This window comes from Charadrius vociferus, unplaced genomic scaffold, assembly GCF_000708025.1.
Source record: "Charadrius vociferus isolate BGI_N301 unplaced genomic scaffold, ASM70802v2 scaffold88, whole genome shotgun sequence".
NCBI classification, from domain to species: domain Eukaryota; kingdom Metazoa; phylum Chordata; class Aves; order Charadriiformes; family Charadriidae; genus Charadrius; species Charadrius vociferus.
The window spans coordinates 907,631-925,794 of record NW_009649619.1 but is presented as its reverse complement, the minus strand read 5'-3'; the positions used below and the strand labels follow the sequence as shown (position 1 = coordinate 925,794).

The 18,164-nt window shown below is 39.3% G+C and overlaps 1 protein-coding gene across 1 annotated transcript in view; it reads right to left on the bottom strand.

Annotated features, from left to right (window-relative positions):
• Positions 1 to 733: 733 nt before the first annotated feature.
• The window catches only part of HGFAC (HGF activator), a 42,819-nt gene continuing 25,388 nt past the window's right edge, over positions 734 to 18,164 (bottom strand). Inside the window, exons 8-14 of the mRNA XM_009890518.1 lie at positions 12,990 to 13,164; positions 10,672 to 10,757; positions 9,474 to 9,714; positions 6,822 to 6,961; positions 4,551 to 4,691; positions 3,354 to 3,502; positions 734 to 904 (exon numbers count right to left, since the gene is read on the bottom strand). Of these exons, the coding sequence (XP_009888820.1) occupies positions 734 to 904; positions 3,354 to 3,502; positions 4,551 to 4,691; positions 6,822 to 6,961; positions 9,474 to 9,714; positions 10,672 to 10,757; positions 12,990 to 13,164 (1,103 nt within the window). The remainder of the gene's footprint in view (positions 905 to 3,353; positions 3,503 to 4,550; positions 4,692 to 6,821; positions 6,962 to 9,473; positions 9,715 to 10,671; positions 10,758 to 12,989; positions 13,165 to 18,164) is intronic.

The following is an 18,164-nucleotide window of genomic DNA, read 5'->3' as shown; positions in this document are numbered from 1 at the left end:
AGCTCCCAGTCCACCAAAGGTCCTAACTGCATCGAGGGGAGTCAGATCCACTGCCTTCCAACATTTTTCAGCAAGAAACTTGGTGGTCTGAAGAGGTTATGCACTAACCTTGCTGGAAAATTGCACAGCAGAGTTCTGAAGCATGTTCCTGAGTTTATGTCAGTGGAATGTAAAAATGTGCTTATGTGTTTGGTTGACTCAAAACCTAAACCCTCTGTTTTTTTTCCCCAGAACTGGTTTGTTGCAGTTAGCTGAGGAGCAGCTTCACCTACATTGCTCTGTTGGTGTCTCTCGACCTGAACTTCAAGAGATCACTTCTGATGGGGATGAAATTTCATTCTTGGTGCTTCTCTTGTTTATTTTTTTGTCTCATCTGAGAATACAAGCACAATATTGTTACTGATTGGTTTGGGGGTTGACAGCTCCACCAGAACCTGTATAAAAACATTCAAACAACTTTTTATGTAATCCACCAAGCAGACAAACAGTGGTAGATTTTGGTATGCTCTCGCGACACATTTGCTTTATTAAGCCTAATAAAGACAGTCTCATACACTGAGCTACCCACAGCCCTAAAATTCTAGATCAAGGATGGGTTAGGCCAACTTTTGGTGGTCTGGAATTGCTATGAATTATCATGACAGTTTTCATACTAACTTAGAATAAAATATGCCACTTTAATGAAACAGAAAGACTCCTGAACCCAGGTTCAAATGTTAGCACATTTAAGTGTTCAGCTAGTTTTTCGGGGGGCTATTTTCTCATTAATCCAGTTTACATAGTTTGTCACTCGTGTATATACTCCAGGTTTGTTGACTCTGCCACAGCCATCTCCCCAGCTGATAACTCCATACAGGTAAGAGATTTCATTTTTTTCACAGGCCAGAGGTCCGCCAGAATCTCCCTGTGTTAAAAGTAAGGAAAGATTACCTAATTTGATAGAAAGCAGTCAGAAAAAGATCAATTTGGGAAAGTCCTAAATTAAGAATGTTTGCATGTGAGATTTAAACTGAAAAAAAAATAATATGGAAGCAGTACTGTACTAAGTTTCATAGTCATACTCACCTCTAATATGATGGTGGTTTTTTTTAATTCCACATGGAACAGATATATCAAAATAAAAGATTTTGTTTAAAAAAAATGAAATTCTTTTTGATTCAGACACCTACTGAAGAGCACGGTTGATCTGGGTCACTTCCAATGGGAGTAAGCAAGTCATTGAGGTTTACGCTACATTCTAATATGGGCTCTGCATGGACAGATTACATAAGGCGGAGAATATTTGGAGAGTTTCTCAGTGCAGTTTATTGCAACCCTCAGAGACATGAAAGTTTTCAAAGAAAGGTGTTGCATACATGCACACTTTTTCATGTGACTGTGGGATGCTATAATTTTATATGGCATATGAGGTTTTTTGCATCTGTTGAATTTGATGCTACTGAGCATTTACCTTGCCATTAAAACCATAAATCAAAAATAAGAGCAAACTAATGTTTGATGACACACCACAGCAAGGATGAATTTTGAATGTTTCTACTTATTCAAAAGCTTGCAAGCATTCAGGAAAGGGGGTTTTATTATTAATACTCTCAGATTGACTTTCTACAGGAACGAAAATGTTAGAAATTAAAAGAAAAATTTGACTTAGTAAACAGTACTGGTGAAAGGAGCCACCACTCTAGTTATTTGAGACTAAGGAGAAATATATTTTTTCCTATTTAAAAAGAAAATCCCTTGAGAGCAAAGTAAGTATGAAAATTGTGTTGCCTTTATACTAGGAGATTTCTGTGATAAATGAGGGACATCAAATGAAGTCTTGCATCTGAGATCAATTTACTTCTCAGAACCTTGCTTATTTCTCCACCACTCATCTCATTGATTGCAATTTTGTTATTAGTGCACTAATTTTAAAAAAAAAAAAAAGTTTCCAAGAAAATCTTTAAAAAATAATCAAGCAGAACACACTGTCTGCCTGGTATTTCTTGGTCTTGAGATATTTTTATACATAACAGATGGTTTATAGTTTAATTTCCTAAGCACACATTAAGAAAACTCAGAGGTCAGCTACATTTGTTGTGACATTAAGTGGTCTACACTATTTCTCCTTAGAACACACTACAAATCTGCCAACAGGAAAAAAAAAATTATTGATTCACTAATAATGATTTCATGTCATGAGCACTATTCTTCAGCAACATCTGTGACGCTAAATCACTGTTTCTCAGACTTTGCAACTCTCTCCAGACCTCTCTCCAGTCTTTGTGCAGGTCCTCTCTTCTTCCCTCTGCTTTCTTCTTTCTCTCTCCCATTCCTGATCAACTGTTTTTCCAGGGCAGAGAGTGAAAACCAGGTATAATGCTGACTTTTGTGTATGTACTTCCTGGGTAAGGCAAGGAAAGCTGAGCAAGCAAGGGAGTTTCTGTTTCTCTGGCTAGTATGAACACTTGCAGCCAATAACTGCAGTCAGTTCTCAGCCCTGGCCCAGGAACCTTGAGCCACTGCTGGCTGCTGCCATTTCACTCCTGACACCTTCCTTTGGACACTTTTATGATCTCTATAGGTGTTCCAGAACACAGTATACATGATATTCTTTGCTTTACTTAATCTCTCTTCCAACTATTAGCTATGTGCTGCCTGTTCCCAGATTTATGCTTCAAAACGAACTGAAGATAAAATCTGAAGGTTTATGTACGGAATAATCTGATCCTTTGTTTAAAAAATAGTCTCATCTATCACCACAACAATTCTGCATCCTTATTCAGAGCTAAGGTGTGACATAATTAAAAAAGAGATGCAAAGCAGTAAGAGCACGAGCTCATTCCACAAGGGACAGAAGTTATGAACCACCATTTCCACACCGTTAAATCCCATCGGCTATACTAACCTCAGCTCCTCCCTCCTCCAAACCTCACCGCTGCTTCCCACCTCCTACCCAGGTATCCACACTTCTGTTAGGCAAGAGGCAGCAGCTCAGGGATTTGGCTCCGCACATGTATGGGCTGGTTGGCCCCCAGCACATCCCTGCCAGCTGGACAGCAAACCACCGCCTCCACACTGCCAGCTCAGCCAGGAGCCAAAGCAATTCACTCTCCAGTGCATAGCCTTTCATGAAGGTAGGAGGAATATAACACCCTGGAGGGTTTTTTCACCCTTCTGTAGAACTTAATTGCCATTGAACAGGTTAAAAAATGAAGGTGGAAGCAAACAGTGCAGTCACATAAGTTTCTTCTCTTTAAGAACATTTCTTTTCTTTAGGAACACTGTAATGTCAAAAGTAAGCACTGTAACACTGCAATATTTCTGGCAATAATATACATTTATATTCTCTGCCTAGAGATGACTCACAACATTACCTGACAAGCATCAGATTTGCTATCAATGTAGCCAGCACAGAACATATTTTCAGTGATTTCTGTTCCATAAATTTCAGGGCTTCTGCACTTGTCCTCAGGAATAATTGGAATCAGGGTTTCTTGCAGGACATTTGAATAACCAGATATATCTTTAAAAAAAAAATCCCAGAGCGGAAAAGAAAGTCATTTTTATAAAATGTGAAGAGTGTAACGTGGAAACACAATGCACAATACAACACATAAACACACTTACATCTTAGTCACATTTGTTTTGTGGATCTTATTTTTCTAGTGACCAGATCACTCTCTGCTCCTACAGCCAGGCTCCATGCCCTTTAAAATAACAGTATGCCATGTCCAGACATCAATCCACTTTGGATTCTCTCATTTCCCAGGGACTCAGGAACACTGCCCCAGCATTACTGCCCTCTCCTCTTTCCAGGTGTAATATTACATCATCAATTTACCAAAGACTCCATTACCTCTTTTTGCCTTTAGACTACACATTTAGACCAGGACACCATTTTCTTATAATAAATCTCTTACCAAAAATGAGACAGCCAGCTCCCTCACCCTTTTCATCCATCTATGCAGGTCTCTGCTATCTTCACATCAAAGCAGCATGGTCAAGCATCATAATCCTGAAATTCCTCATCTAAAAGGACGGGATGGATTTTTTTCCACTTTTCTCAAACTGGATGTAAGCACTTCTTAGCCCAAACTCTATCTTGCCCTCTCCTGTAGATGTTTTCAAAGTTTCTTGCCAGTGAAGGTAAAGTTCTCCACCATCACAGACTAGTAAGGTGATTGGGTTTGGTTTGCAGTCTTTGACATCTGCCTTGAGAAACCAGGGGTAGGATTCACTCGACTAAAGTGTCAAGTTGTTGACACCTACAACTAAGCTACTTGCTGCCCTCCCTGTCCACGGAGACCTAGCTAGCCCACAGCTCATCCTAAAACAGATGTGAACATTTGGTCAAGGGAACCACACTCCAAATTCCAAGGACTACAAAGGAAGTTCAGGATGACTATTTCAGATGTAAATGTTGTAGACATCTAAAAGTAGGTTGAAAGAATCCCACCAAAAGCCCCTTGGAAAATATTTTATGAAACTATCAGTTGCATAACATATACTTGAGAATTATGTTTTAATTATCACCATTTTTTTCTACAGATACCAACTCCCATGTTACTCACTCTCGTGCCTGTGTCCCCATCCAGAAATCTGACATTTGAACTGATCAGGGAAAACGGTGTTACTTTCTGGCAAGCAGATGGGCTGAACAAACTGGGACTTGACGGCACATCGTTGGCCATTCTTCTTCAGCTTAATCAAAGCTGCAGAACAGAAAATATAGGAGGAATAAAGTGACTGTTCCCTTTCTTTAAAGGGATTGGCAGCAATGGGTCTCAGATACAACTTTAATTATCCCCTAAGCCTCTCTTAATTAATATATTTCAATCAAAGATAGACAGACTCATCTCAACAGCACCTGATTTCACAGCAAATTGAAGGCTGAAATATTCAGCTACTCCCCTTGTGGGAATATTTATTTTATGCTGCACTCACTGAACAGATTTTGCTTCACTGCCTTTGTAGAGAAAGGGGAAGATAGAAAATACATATGTTTCCTCCCACCTTTAAGTTAAGTAACAGTGACATATCCACAACTTTCAGCTGAAATAAGTGGGATGTGCAAGTGCTCACTGCTTCTGAAAGTCTGGCCACTTGCCTAATACCAATTTGATTTAAAAAATTAATTACTGCAAAGGCTGTTGTATTTTGTTCTCTGCGTTATCACTGAGTTCAGTGAAATTCTAGATCTTGAAAACTGAGGAATAAAAAATCAGGATATTTCAAAACCGAGCTTCTGAAAGCTACAAAGAGTTAAACAACCTACACAACCTTTGCTATCCCCTCAGGGGGCTGGAGACAGTGTAAATATGGACCTGGGCAGCGTCATGAGCTTGATACTGAAAGAACATGTCAAAAGGAGGAGAAACATTGGTTCCCCTGTAGCAAACCTTTTTGTGTTTGGCTGTAGAGCAACAGAAGCGGCTTTGTGCTGGGTATAACAAGGGCAGCATGTTGGGTTTGGACACACTGCTCAAAGAGGACAGAGCTGAGGTAATGTGGACCCACCTATTAAAGCTTTACATCATGCTTTTTGGAATCTCCAGGTTTTCTGAGCACAGCTGTGTGGCAAGCAAGAGATCCCACTGGATAGTCTTATTTCTCTATTGACTACATTTTTTGGAACATGTAAGGCATATCTCACGGGCTGAGAAGCCCACGCAAGCTGCTTTCCATCACTCAGCAGCTTGTTCTTCCTCACCTTCCTCCTCTTCCCCGCCAACTCTGCCTGTTTCTGAATCCCCTGAACTTCCCAGGAAACACTCATGTGGTAGTTTGTTTCCGTTTGAAAAACAGTCTCATCAGGAAATAACTCTTCTGCTGCATCGGTAGAAATCACTGACAGCCGAATGCGCCCCCACAGCTTTTCTCCCCCAGTTTCTGCCTGCTTGTTTGTTTGCAGTGGGGCACATCTTAGGAACTCCATCTTCAGCTGATCCTAGATTTGTACACTGCACATTGGTGAGGTATGCCAAATTTCAGCGTAATTCAAAAAGTTAGGAGATCTCAAAGTGCCAATGATGGTTTACACCAGGATATTTTGGAGCTGAGTAATACACCAAATCCCGTTGTTCTCCTGGTATGCTGTGACAGAGCTCCCACCAACACAGAATCTGAATGCTTTTTGCTACAGAGTGGAAAATATTCCTCATCTGGAAGCAAAAAAGCCAGTATATGCCTGACCTAAGATATCCCCAATGTCAGGCTGTTAAATAGTCTCATAGACAAAGTGCTCAAACACCTTGATGCTCTGGTGTGATGTGCCACCTTCCACAAGAGCAGATCAGAAAATAAGTGAGTTGCTGTTCCATTGTCATTCTGACTCACGTTACAAGGTCAATCAGAAGTGCATTTAACTTTTGACTGATAAGACACCTGATTTTTAATCCTATCTCAGTGTAAAAAATTATTCTTAGTAACGTAGACTTTCAGAGCAGAAGGGGCTATTATATTCATCTAGTCAGATCCTCTATACAATACAGACAATAGAATTCTACCAAGTAATCCCTGCATCAAGCCCACAGTTTCTGGTTCAGTTAAAAAAAATGCCCAGTCCCACAAAGACTTGAAGTGATGATGAATCTGCTATACATTTAGGTAAATTGCTCCAAAGGCTAATTATCATAATTATTTAAAATTTGCAATTTATTTCTCATCTGAATTTGTCTATCTTTCAGATGCTGTTATAACTCAGGTAGAACTAAGAACTCTCTGCGCTCGAAAGCTTCTCCTAATGCCTATGCTTTTTCCACTATGAGGACAGTTCTTGACAGATCAATTCGAAACTAACTTGAGTAAACAGAAAATAAAGCTGTAAGAACAAAAACACTCACCAATATCATGTTCAGTAGGGTTGAACACAGAATACTGAGGATGCAAGATGTATTTCTCTATTTCAAAAGTTTGCGTTACGTCAGTTGTTTTATTAAATATATGCTGACCCAGAACTACCCTAATAGTCGATTTTAGTGGACTGTAATACAAAAGAGAGAACAAGCAATTCTGTGATTAGCAGGAAAAAAAAAACTCATTTCCAAAGGCTGTGTGTTCCATAAACTGTAATAACCTCAGCCCCTCACCACATCCATTATTTACCCTCCCATAGTGCCTCGACCTGTTTCCCAGGCTTCCTGCCTACTGTGGACCAGGAAAAAGATGACTAATGCTACAGTGAGTCCCAGTCTCCGTAGGTCCTGATTAACCTAATTAAAGGCAAGCAGAGGCACTGCTGCCCAGCTGCTGCCTGGCTGACAAGCATCTTCAGGGGCTGCAAGCACTTCTTGTTCTAGAAATGTAACTGAGTCAACTCCGACCAGACTTTGCCAATGAGTACAAAAATTACTGAGGAAGAAATGAAGGACCAAAAGATGAGTCTGTGGTGGATATTTCATTTCTCTGGGAAACCAGGCTCTTAAAATATTACAAGTGTCGGTCAAGATTTTAAAGGTGCTGGCAGACTGAGAGCTCAAGAATGTCTGGGTAGCTTCCACCTGAGAGCTATCACCACCTCTGCTCTGAGATTAGATTGATCTATGTTAAATCTGTTGTTTAGAATCAAAAGCAACTTGGTGGAGGAACGTCCCAACAGCATATTGATCTAATGGGAAAAACCACACTCAGAGAAGAATACAGTTTTTGTAATTCACACCGTCTTTTTCAGGCATTGATTGTTTACTTTAAAAAGACCACAGTCCTCTCATATCCAGTGTCACAGGACAGACAACTAATAAGAACCAGTAAAACAGCTGGGAAAAAAGGGGCGTTTGGGAATAACAGGGAAGTATTTGGAAAGACAGTAAATTGTCTAGCTTTGAAAGTAATGGAATTCAAATTTCACTCTTGCTTTAGAACCAATTTGATCTGCATGTGTGTAAGTCTACAATGAACTTAGCAAGCGTCTTCAACATTGGAGCACTCATATGTTTTGTTATCCAGTGCAGGAGCAGAAAATATCTGCTGTCACGCATCATGCACGGATGCAGAGTGGTGAGCATTATTGCAAAGATTCTCTAGTTGTGTTTCTGTACATCAGCTGCCCCCGTCAGAAACAAAAGCACTGTGGTCTCCTCCAGTACTGAGCACGAAGCAGTGTACTTAGAGGAAAGAGATTCTGGCTAATTGCAACACAGACAGCCGGCAGCTACCCTGCAACAATAACTGTGCTTATAATTAACAAAGAAAAGCACAAAGTTACTCTTTCTGTGACTGGAAAACAAGAAGACAATAAAATATTCATCAATTGATATATAAGGCCAGGATTTTCTCAGCATTCTTGCAGTGGTAAACCAACACCCTTGAAAATCAGACTTTTGCTTCCCAGGATAGGACTTAGAATAAATTTGAAAGGCACTGAATGGTTCTACTATGGCTTACAGGTGGTTCATTCAGGAAAAGAAATAAAACAGGAGGGGTTACAGAAAAGGAAAAAAAAAAAAAGAAGTTAGCTGCACAGGTATCTATTGTCGCCTAGCGGAAAACAGTTGAAATTGTGGTACTAAACATACGGAAGAGTGCAAATTACAATGCAGCAATTATGGAAAATCTGTATGTACCAAACCACCAGCTGGAAGTGGGTGGAAATGTCCTGAATAGCTGCCAAAGTTAGTAGCTATTTCACAACATTTGAAAAACAAATGCGTTGTGGCTCGAGCTCCAAATGCTTCAGTACAGCATTCACAATGGTATTATTAGCTCTCCAAGCTATCAGTGTATGTATTCTGGCACGAGGTTTTCTGTTTCTCTTGGCTTCTTTACTATGCAAAGGAACAATGGGTATGAAATGATGTAATATTTCTCCCATCAATGTGATCAAACTGAAATCAGGGAAAGTGTTCAGGGTTTGTAGAAAAGAAAATATTTAGAATAAAGTAAGAGCATCCTATAGTCAGTATTTTCTCCAGTGTCCTTCAACTGGAGAACAAAAAAACTCAAAAAAATTCAAAATGCCTCTCAAGGAAATCAGCCTCAAAAATCTAACAGTTCAGTTCTTCCCTTTGGCTTTTCATAAAGCTCAGCCCACTCTATTTGTGTCAACCGACGGTAATTTATTGTCTCTAATAAATCATCACTTGGCTCTCTCAGCCTTTTTGAACAAAACACAGCAGTGAGCACAGTCATGTCTGCTACATCTCAAAGCAGGCATAAACATTCAAAAAGGTAACTGAGAAGAAGAGAAATACTTATATGCCTGCACATGCGAGCTCCCATTCTATCTCCTGCTCAGCACTACCTTGTTCCTTCATTTAGGTCATTTAGCTTTTTTGAGACTTAAGGAACACGGTAAGGGCTTATGAGATAACACGACTCCAAGCTATTTGTTAGTTCATGAGCGGCATTCAAATTGCCAGAAACTCCTTTTGAGACATTGCGCTTTTATAATCTTGTCTTCTTTCTTACTTGTTTCAGTTCAGGTTTGTTGTGAGTCACAAGCAGACGGTGACTATGAGGAGGAGAGGACCTACTGTCAAACTAATGGGTGAGTTTACCTGTTAGCAAAGCAGTGTGCTGCTGACACAACCCAGCAAGTCTGAATAAGGCTTCCCCCACAGAAACTCTCTCCAATGTATATAGCTGCTGTCCAGGGGTGAGATCCAGGCAGAGATGAAGATCCCCCAACAATCCTAGGTCTCACAAAACTTCTTTTTTTGTGTCTTCTCCCGCATGGTCTTCTGGTAACTGCAGAACTATCTACATTGTCTGGAACTGGTGGCCTCCTTTCCCTGCTTGCTGAGATATAAAGGGGTATGGCATCAGACTATAAATCTTTGTAATTTCTAAGGACTGGAACTTTGACAGGCATCTTTAAAAGAAAGGTTTGTTAAATTATCATTAAACATGCACATACTACTGAATCTCATTCAGTTCCTCGGAAGACTTGTAAGACTGAAAGCTATGCCTATTCCCAACACCCTGGCTACACATGTACTACTGTAAAGTAAACGCATCTGTGAACATTCCCGGACACTGTTTCATTTACCAGTACAAGTATAGCTTTCACTACTAGAGGAGGCACAACAGAATGCATGATACATCACATCTTCCTTTTGGGATTCTGGACTGGGCTTTGCTATTGCGGTAGCAAGGACTAGGACACTTGCGTTAAACGTGTGATCGATCAAATGCATTAGAACCATAAAGGGGAAATAAAAGGACCACTCTATAGACTGACCTTTCAGATTACAACTCCGTTCTAAAGGTCAGCTTCAACATTAACAATGGTTAAATATTAATTTAGGGGAAGAGCACAATCTTTAGGTTTTGAAATTAAATACTATGTCTCATACATCTTCAGGATCCCATCCTCTATTTGCTCACAGAGGACCATTCACTTCTCTGGGCCTGTAATTCCCTGAGTGATGACAATTTGTAAAAAAGCATCAATCATTTCTGACATCTTGCATGTTCTAGCAGGAAATCTGGTGATATTAGGATGATTTTGACAGAAAGCAGTAGTGTGGCACCACTGCTACACAGTATTTCAGGACAAAAATCACAGATTGTATCACAACTCCAAAAAATGCGGAAGAAGTTTGTTGTTGTCATTCGATTTACTGCAAACAGTAAAATATTCAACACTCCTGAGAACAGTAGATCATTCAAAATTATACAGTGAAAGCTTGTTCTAGTATCAATAAATCTTTCTTCATTCATTCAAACATGAACTTTAAGAGAGCCTTTACATACCACAAGATGGAACATCACAATACTCCCAAGACAAACTGTTGTCCTTCATGATGTAGCACCATGGTTTCTCATCATCATCTGGATTTCTAATCAATTCAGGGGGAGTGAATTACAAGCATTAACCACATTGTTGTTCCAAGCTTCCCAAAGGTTTTCTGCTTTTTCCTCTGCACCATGCAGAGGACTGTCAGGTTTCGAGCCGTCTGACAAAGCACTGAAGCACCTGCTAACCCCTAAATGGGTGAGCAGCCTTTCAGTAGCATTCTTCATGCTTAAAGCTAACCAAGCCTAAGATTCTCTAGGACCTGCAATACAGACACATGACGAAACACCTGTAAAATTTGCCTACAAGTATTTGGATGCATTAGCATGTTCACATGGTTTAAATACAGCCCACATTGAAGTGCTTCAACAGATACCAGCTCAGCTATTTTCAGGACTAGATCCCATGGGAGAGATTCCTTTTTTAGATGATTTTTTTAAGCAAGGAAATTCCAACACAGGTAGATTCATAGAAAATCCATAACAAGAATAGCTAGCAAAAATGAATTTGAGAAGCTCAGATTCACATTCCCTGGAGAGTCTGAGGAAATGAAAGACTACCTCACGAAAATACTGTATTCCTCAAAAAAGGAAAAAAATGGAATATCAGAAACAATTTAGCCCTTTGTTACCTTGGCGTTAAACACATTTTGGTTTCATTCCATTCAGATTTCTCCATGGTACGGCTTAATTGCCTTTATCAACGCTATACGAGTAACCAGAAATTTGCCCAGTTTACTCATCTGAGAAAATACAGAAACTTTGAAGACCCAGAAAGATCTTCAGTAGGCCAAGAAACTAGACAAGGTAATTCAGAGCTCCAGATAAACAGTAATTCTAATTTCAGTTGGATTTATCAGAAGTACTATCCGTTATTGTGAGGTTCTTCAATATTTTTTTCTTTTTATTCTGACTGCTCTTCAGAAAAGATTAAAGCACTTTCAGATTCTCAGAACTGAAGAAGCAACACAGGTTGAGTCATCTTCCACCAACGTTTCTAAATTAGACTATTTGAAGAAGAAGATATCTGCAGGATTACATAGTATAGCAGAGATATCCCCAGAAATTGTAACAAGCTGACAAAAAAGTGAAAAGCTTTTTTCTCCGCTCTACAGAACATGAACACATCAGCTCCTACACCATTTTATTCTTTGCATTTCAAATCTGCAAGTGAATATTGTGCATAAATGATGCAACTCGGAGGGATCGAGTTTTATCAAAGCATAAAATATGTGCCCAATAAATTGCCATGCTGGGACACCATAAATCTCATTCTTAAGTGCTTGAATCACGACGAAGCCTTGGGAAGTAAGTTGATCTGGGTTAAGGGAGGGAGTAGGAACTGTTTATTATTAGTTTTTGTTAGATAGAGAAGAAGAGCTACTTTCAGCATGCATGCATGCTTTTTATCTCCAAACAAATTAGGAAATGCAGTACATTCTGATCTTCCTGAAATACTGGTCTAACTTCCATTAAAAAAACCAACAACAACAAAAAAGACCCAAAAACACGCAAAAAAACCAAAAAAACCTTAGACATCAACCAGTAATTAATGAAGAAGCATCTGACATTTGCCATTTCTAGCATTTACTCATCTCCAGGATTCTCTCTAAAAGGAAACATTTCCTTTGTTTGTCTATATCCATTGATCTCATGAAGACCTCACAGTCAGTGGGAACATAAAATAACTGAGGAGAAAGCACAAACCTATATATCGCAAACTTCATTACGGCTGTACAGTAAACCTTAGCAGAAATGTAGTTTATTGTATGTGTGGTTCAATCAAAACTGAAACACTGTGAAATCTTATTTTGCAATAATTTTGCTTGGAAAGAAATCCATGAAAGAAATTGAACATTCCATGTCAACATTATTGAAGTATATTGCTTTGATTTTTTCATTTTCAAATAACTTTTCATTTTTTCACAATTTAAGAATTAGAAATCAAAAGTTAACCATTTTAGTTTGGCTGGTGCATTTCTTTCTCCTTTTGGATAGTCACTAAGGTCTCATTTAGAAAAAAAAATCCCATAAAAAAAATTACCTGGAATTTCCCTCATTATTTTGTGTCTAAGCTTCACTTGGCAGACCGAGCTATTGATTTAGTCTTGTCTACCAAATCTTGTCTTCTATACACTTACGTCCCTTGCGTCAGGTTGTTAAAGTCAGTCTAGCATTTCCAAGACAGGGATAACACCTGCTTTGAGATTCCTGGCCCTTCTCCCTTCTGCAATTCATCCATCTCTTGATTTACAAATACAGGGACCTTTTCTCACCTGCAGTAAGAGAAAGGCCCCAAGCCAAGCTGTACTGCTTTCTCCACGCTGTCGACGTGAAGCTCTTCATAAAGCAAGTCTGAATGCCAAGGCAAGCAGCTGTGTCCAGAAACAGTCTTCTTTGCTGTACCTCTGTACTCCATGCCACTGCCAACATAGCACCGATGGCTAGGAACTGGCAAAGCATAAAACACTGGTCAGGAATCGGTGAAAATTACATGTTACATGCTTACTTCACTGCTGAGGTCCCAAATGACAGCCACTGGGACCAATTCTCTATAGCACCTCTTACCTTTCACAGGAACTGAACATAACAAATGAAGATTTATTTTAATTTTTTTTTTTTTTTAATAAAAGAACCCAGGCAGTTAAAAATTCTGTTTAAAATTAGTAGTGAGTTACCATCCTTTTACACATGCACAAATAACTATTCAACAGGCAGCACGGCAGAAAATTAGACCTAAAATTTGTACTGTGTATGGAAAATTTTAGTCAGCAATCTGCAGCAAAGTCAGCAATATGGCTGGGATTCCTTCTGTCTAATTTTAGACACAACTGAGCTCATCACTGGAGGCTCCCTTTTTAGTCAGTTAAGAGAAACAGGCATTTCTAGCAACAAAGTTATCCAGCCTGTTTGAGGCGACATTTTTAAGACAAGATAAATCTTGCCACACACTCTTGACTGCTTTGACTGAATCTCCATTGACAATAAAGGGAGCTTTAGTCAACCAGCTCAGATAGAGTTGTAGTGACAACAATCCTGCCCTGCCAGCAAGTGTTTCAAAGGCCTGATTTTGGAAAATACTTTTTATGGCCTCATATATACCCATATGTATACACTGCACCCATGTATGTTATGTATATGCAGCTACATATTGCAAACATATAAGTTTTGCAAAAATGTTACTAGTAGATCGAATTTCCTTATCCAAAACCCATTTCTTTGTCACCTGCACATGAGTTCTTTCTTCAGATAAGTCTGACACATACATATTCTATGACCTGTATACTCAGCTGCTGAGATCTATCAACAGTGCATACCGGCATTATGGCTGAAAAACATATGGGGATGCATTTGTATACAAATAGCTACACTGAGCAGAAAGTCTACACTTCAAAACACGGTTCAGAGTATCCCAAAGGAAACACAAAACCATTTAATGTACAAAGAGGATTAATTGTGACCAAGCCTCAGAGGATTTCTTACCCCAGCCATGTCAAAGTGACTTATCCTTGACATCTGCAAGACTAGTGGAATCTCCTTCTAAACTTATAAACATACTTAAATATATAACATCATGATATTCCTTTACTGTTGAAAAACACACTGTGGGGATGATCTATCACACTACACAATGTGGACAGCTATTGCCAAAGATCTGTTTATTTTGACAGAACAAGGTGACACATGAACCCAGGGGTATAACCAGCACTGAAACAGTGAATCACAGCAATGAACTGCTGATGTCAATTACCCTTCCAAGTCATCAGTGTAGCAACAAACCTCAAAACCACAAGCAAGCATATGGCATAAATTTGAGAGCTGAAGGTCGAAATGTTTGGTACAAGAACTTCAGTATGAGTTAGCATACAAATACTTAGCAAAATTCGTTTTCTAGCTTAGCCCAGCAGACACTTCTGAGATGGTAAACCGATATTTTCTCCCACTCACCCCCTGGGTCAAATTCCCTTTATTTCAGTAACTATGAATACAACATTAAATCAAACCCAGATTTTAACAACCATAATCTAGGAGCTCACAGAAAATAATTTGTCTATCATTTGTGTTGCCAGCAATAGTAACCATTTCTTGGCAACCCTGCCGTTTATTTTCTGGGCAAGTGGCAAGTTACACTGTTTTGTTTGTCTGAAATGGTGTCATGAAAGTACCACCATCATGCTGTATGCTGAATTCTTTCATTTATCCAGGGAAGTGCCAGGTGCTGTTTTTATTTGTGCTGTATTTATTACATTCAGAAGTGATTTAAAGTTGACTACTTTTTGGAGGATGAAACAAGAGATTCTGTTTCACTGCAGAACCAGGGACATATTCTGCAATACCAATGGTTTGGACATCTTGCAGATGGTGTTTACAAGTTGTGCTCATCCTTGTCAGGCTTAAAAGCCAGTGCATCTCTGTTTCAGCAGGTCTGCCAGTCATTGCTAAAGCTGCCAGAAGATTGTAACTGAAGAATTTGGCCCCTTTCTGAATCATCCCTCATGTTCTTCTCCTGTAACTAAGAAGTTTGGATTACATGTCTCACTTGTTGAGAGGAACAGTAATTTCTCTCAGAAAGTTTTTTTTTTTCTCTTTGTTTTATAAGGAGCCTTTTGGGCACAGAAGTAAAATGACTCAATCTCGTGTCTTGTGGAGAAGCATCTAGGTTAACCCAGTTGTTTCATTAGTAGCTTTCCATCGGTCTGTTCTCCACTCCAGCAAGCTTTATTTGACTGGCTTTCAGTAGCACCCAAGTACCCACATCACAGCCCATTATGTATCTAAGGCCATTAAGAACTATATGCAAAACTTAATGCATTTTATCACCTATAATTCAAGACAAACAGTTTTCAAAAAAATCTCTGAAACTATTGCAGTTGTACAGATCCTTTGCTTCTAATACTCTTTTTTGAACTGTTGCGGCACTGAAAAATCTTTTTCCCTCTGTCAGAAACAGTGTGTAGGTGGTCTGCTTTCAGCAGTTCTTAATGGAATGCTCTGACTGGGAATTTTTCGTTCTCAATTCTTTATAGCTCCTGCAATTTCTCATAACTCTGAAACATATTTATTTTCTTACGTGGAAGAAAGTAATGGAGGACATAATATATATATTTTTATTTCTTGTTCATTCACTTCCCTGCGGTACTGTCAATCACTATGGTAAGAGTAGAAATGGCTTAAACTTTCAGATGATCAAAGTTTGGATGCAAATGCAGATTCAAGTTACTCTGCAGACCTACGCCACTATCAGCCCCATTTGTTTCTTTTCAGAAAAAAAAAAAAAATTAAAGCTAGAAATAATTTCTTGTTGTGATTTATTTTTAAAATCCAAGAGGTTGAAATAGCTCATATAAAACATTCTAGTTGTGTTAGGATGTTTTATCAGCATGTCACTCGCCAATTCTTTGCCTTCTAATTTTTCAGTAAAAAGCAGTTTGAGGTCTTAAAATTAAAAGCAACATGAAATAGAAGTTGTTCAACCAGTTTTAAATGCTAACTTCCTGAAAACATTTCACAACACTTTTTGTCATCAGATCCGTTTTCAGGTTCTGTAGTTACACACCTGAACATTTTTATGAGTTTCTTTTGGAAGTCTTTCTGTAGAAAACAATGTATCTTTTAGATTTTCTTTTCCTCAGAACATCTTATTAACAATTTTCCTAATGTTTTCGAACTTTGACTGTATTTTCCTTCCAGATGTGCATAAGCCGTTTCATTCTGTTAACAAAAAAAACCATATTGCCCCTGATGGTCTTAATCCTCAGACAGGATAGTTTTAAGTAACCCTTTCATTCAGTACTGCTTTGTTTTATCCCTGACCAACCTGTAATACTTTTATTAATGCTTTTATTAATGCTAGATGAATTTCTTTATAAGCTGGTGGCAGGAAGGGAGAGGAGAGGAGAGGAGAGGAGAGGAGAGGAGAGAAGAGGAGAGCAGAAGAGAAGAGAGAAGAGAAGAGAAGAGAAGAGAAGAGAAGAGAAGAGAAGAGAAGAGAAGAGAAGAGAAGAGAAGAGAAGAGAAGAGAAGAGAAGAGAAGAGAAGAGAAGAGAAGAGAAGAGAAGAGAAGAGAAGAGAAGAGAAGAGAAGAAGAAGGACAAAAGTCCCCTCTCTGCTTACAATTGCCTTTACAAGAGGTCATCTCCTGTGTTATCCAGATGGAAGCATTCTTTAGAAAATCATAGACTAAAGCAAAACTCTGGTGGAATTAGGAGAATATCCTCTGTCCAGAGCTTCGCTGGAGCACATGTCCATTCCTGTCGCAGTGCCTCAGGAGGCTCCAGAGCCAAAGGCTTGAGTGCCTGCCCTACACCCCCTGCACTGGTCAGAGCAAGCACTCCGTCACTCACTAGATAGCAGCTGGTTTGCTCGACAGGGCATTCGTGTCTCTCTGAAGCCTTTCTAAGACATCTGTCAATTTATATTTCCATCTGATCCTGTTCCATCTATTAACAATGACGATTAATAGCAATGAACAATGAAACTGTATACCTCTATATAAGCTTATTGCTTACACTGCCTCAACATTGCAGGATGTGTTGCTCTCCAAGGCATCCTTTACAAGGGTGTAAGTCAAGTTTCCTTCCTACGTGAGCTCAGGCTCATTGGACACCTGCAGAAGGATCCATCTTTTCTTGATTCACCTGGAAGTTCCCTGATCTTTCCTGGGTAGCAGCGAGATCCTCTGAGAGATGAAAGGTGTGAAAGTCTTTGATTTCAGGGAGCTGCACTTCCCCCACTGCAGGTGCAGCTAACCACTAGTCTGAGCTGGCAATAAATGTGTGGCAGAAAGGAATCTCCAGTATTCGTAGAGACTGCTTTTACAGGCATCTCACTTCATTGGATAAAGCACCAAAAACCCCTCAGGTATTCTGAAAGCAGTAAGGCTGCACAAAATGACACAAACACCACGCAGAGAGCTTTGAAGGACGTTCACATTAACCTAGCACCACCGCATCATCCTTCCAAAGGAAAATTTGGTTTACCTTCAGAACAAACTCTCCTTCCCTGTATCACTTAAAAACTCTGTAAATATCTAGGCAGGTGGCCAAGTGAACAGCGAATGCACTGAAGAAAGCAGTTGCCATCTTTTTCACTCTGTATTGATGAGAATACAAAGTCTAATGCATAGGTGCAGGGCAGGAGACTGCACTGCAGCAGCCCCAGGACTGGACTGTTCCTGGCTTGAAGCAAATTGCTTCACGTTTTCATGCACTAATACCTGTCTGTGAAAGTGAGAATAATAGCACCCACTGTAGCTTTCAGAGTTTGCAAATTAATGAACACATATAACATATATTTCTATATAATTCAGTCATATATTTATAATATTTACCTAGATTTCAATATTTTGGTTTGGGTTTATGATTTCATAGAGCAGCAGATAATGCATGTAACTAATTAAGAACGAATAATTAATTCAAATAGTTGTGCTGCTTTCTGGTTTGTTGAATAAC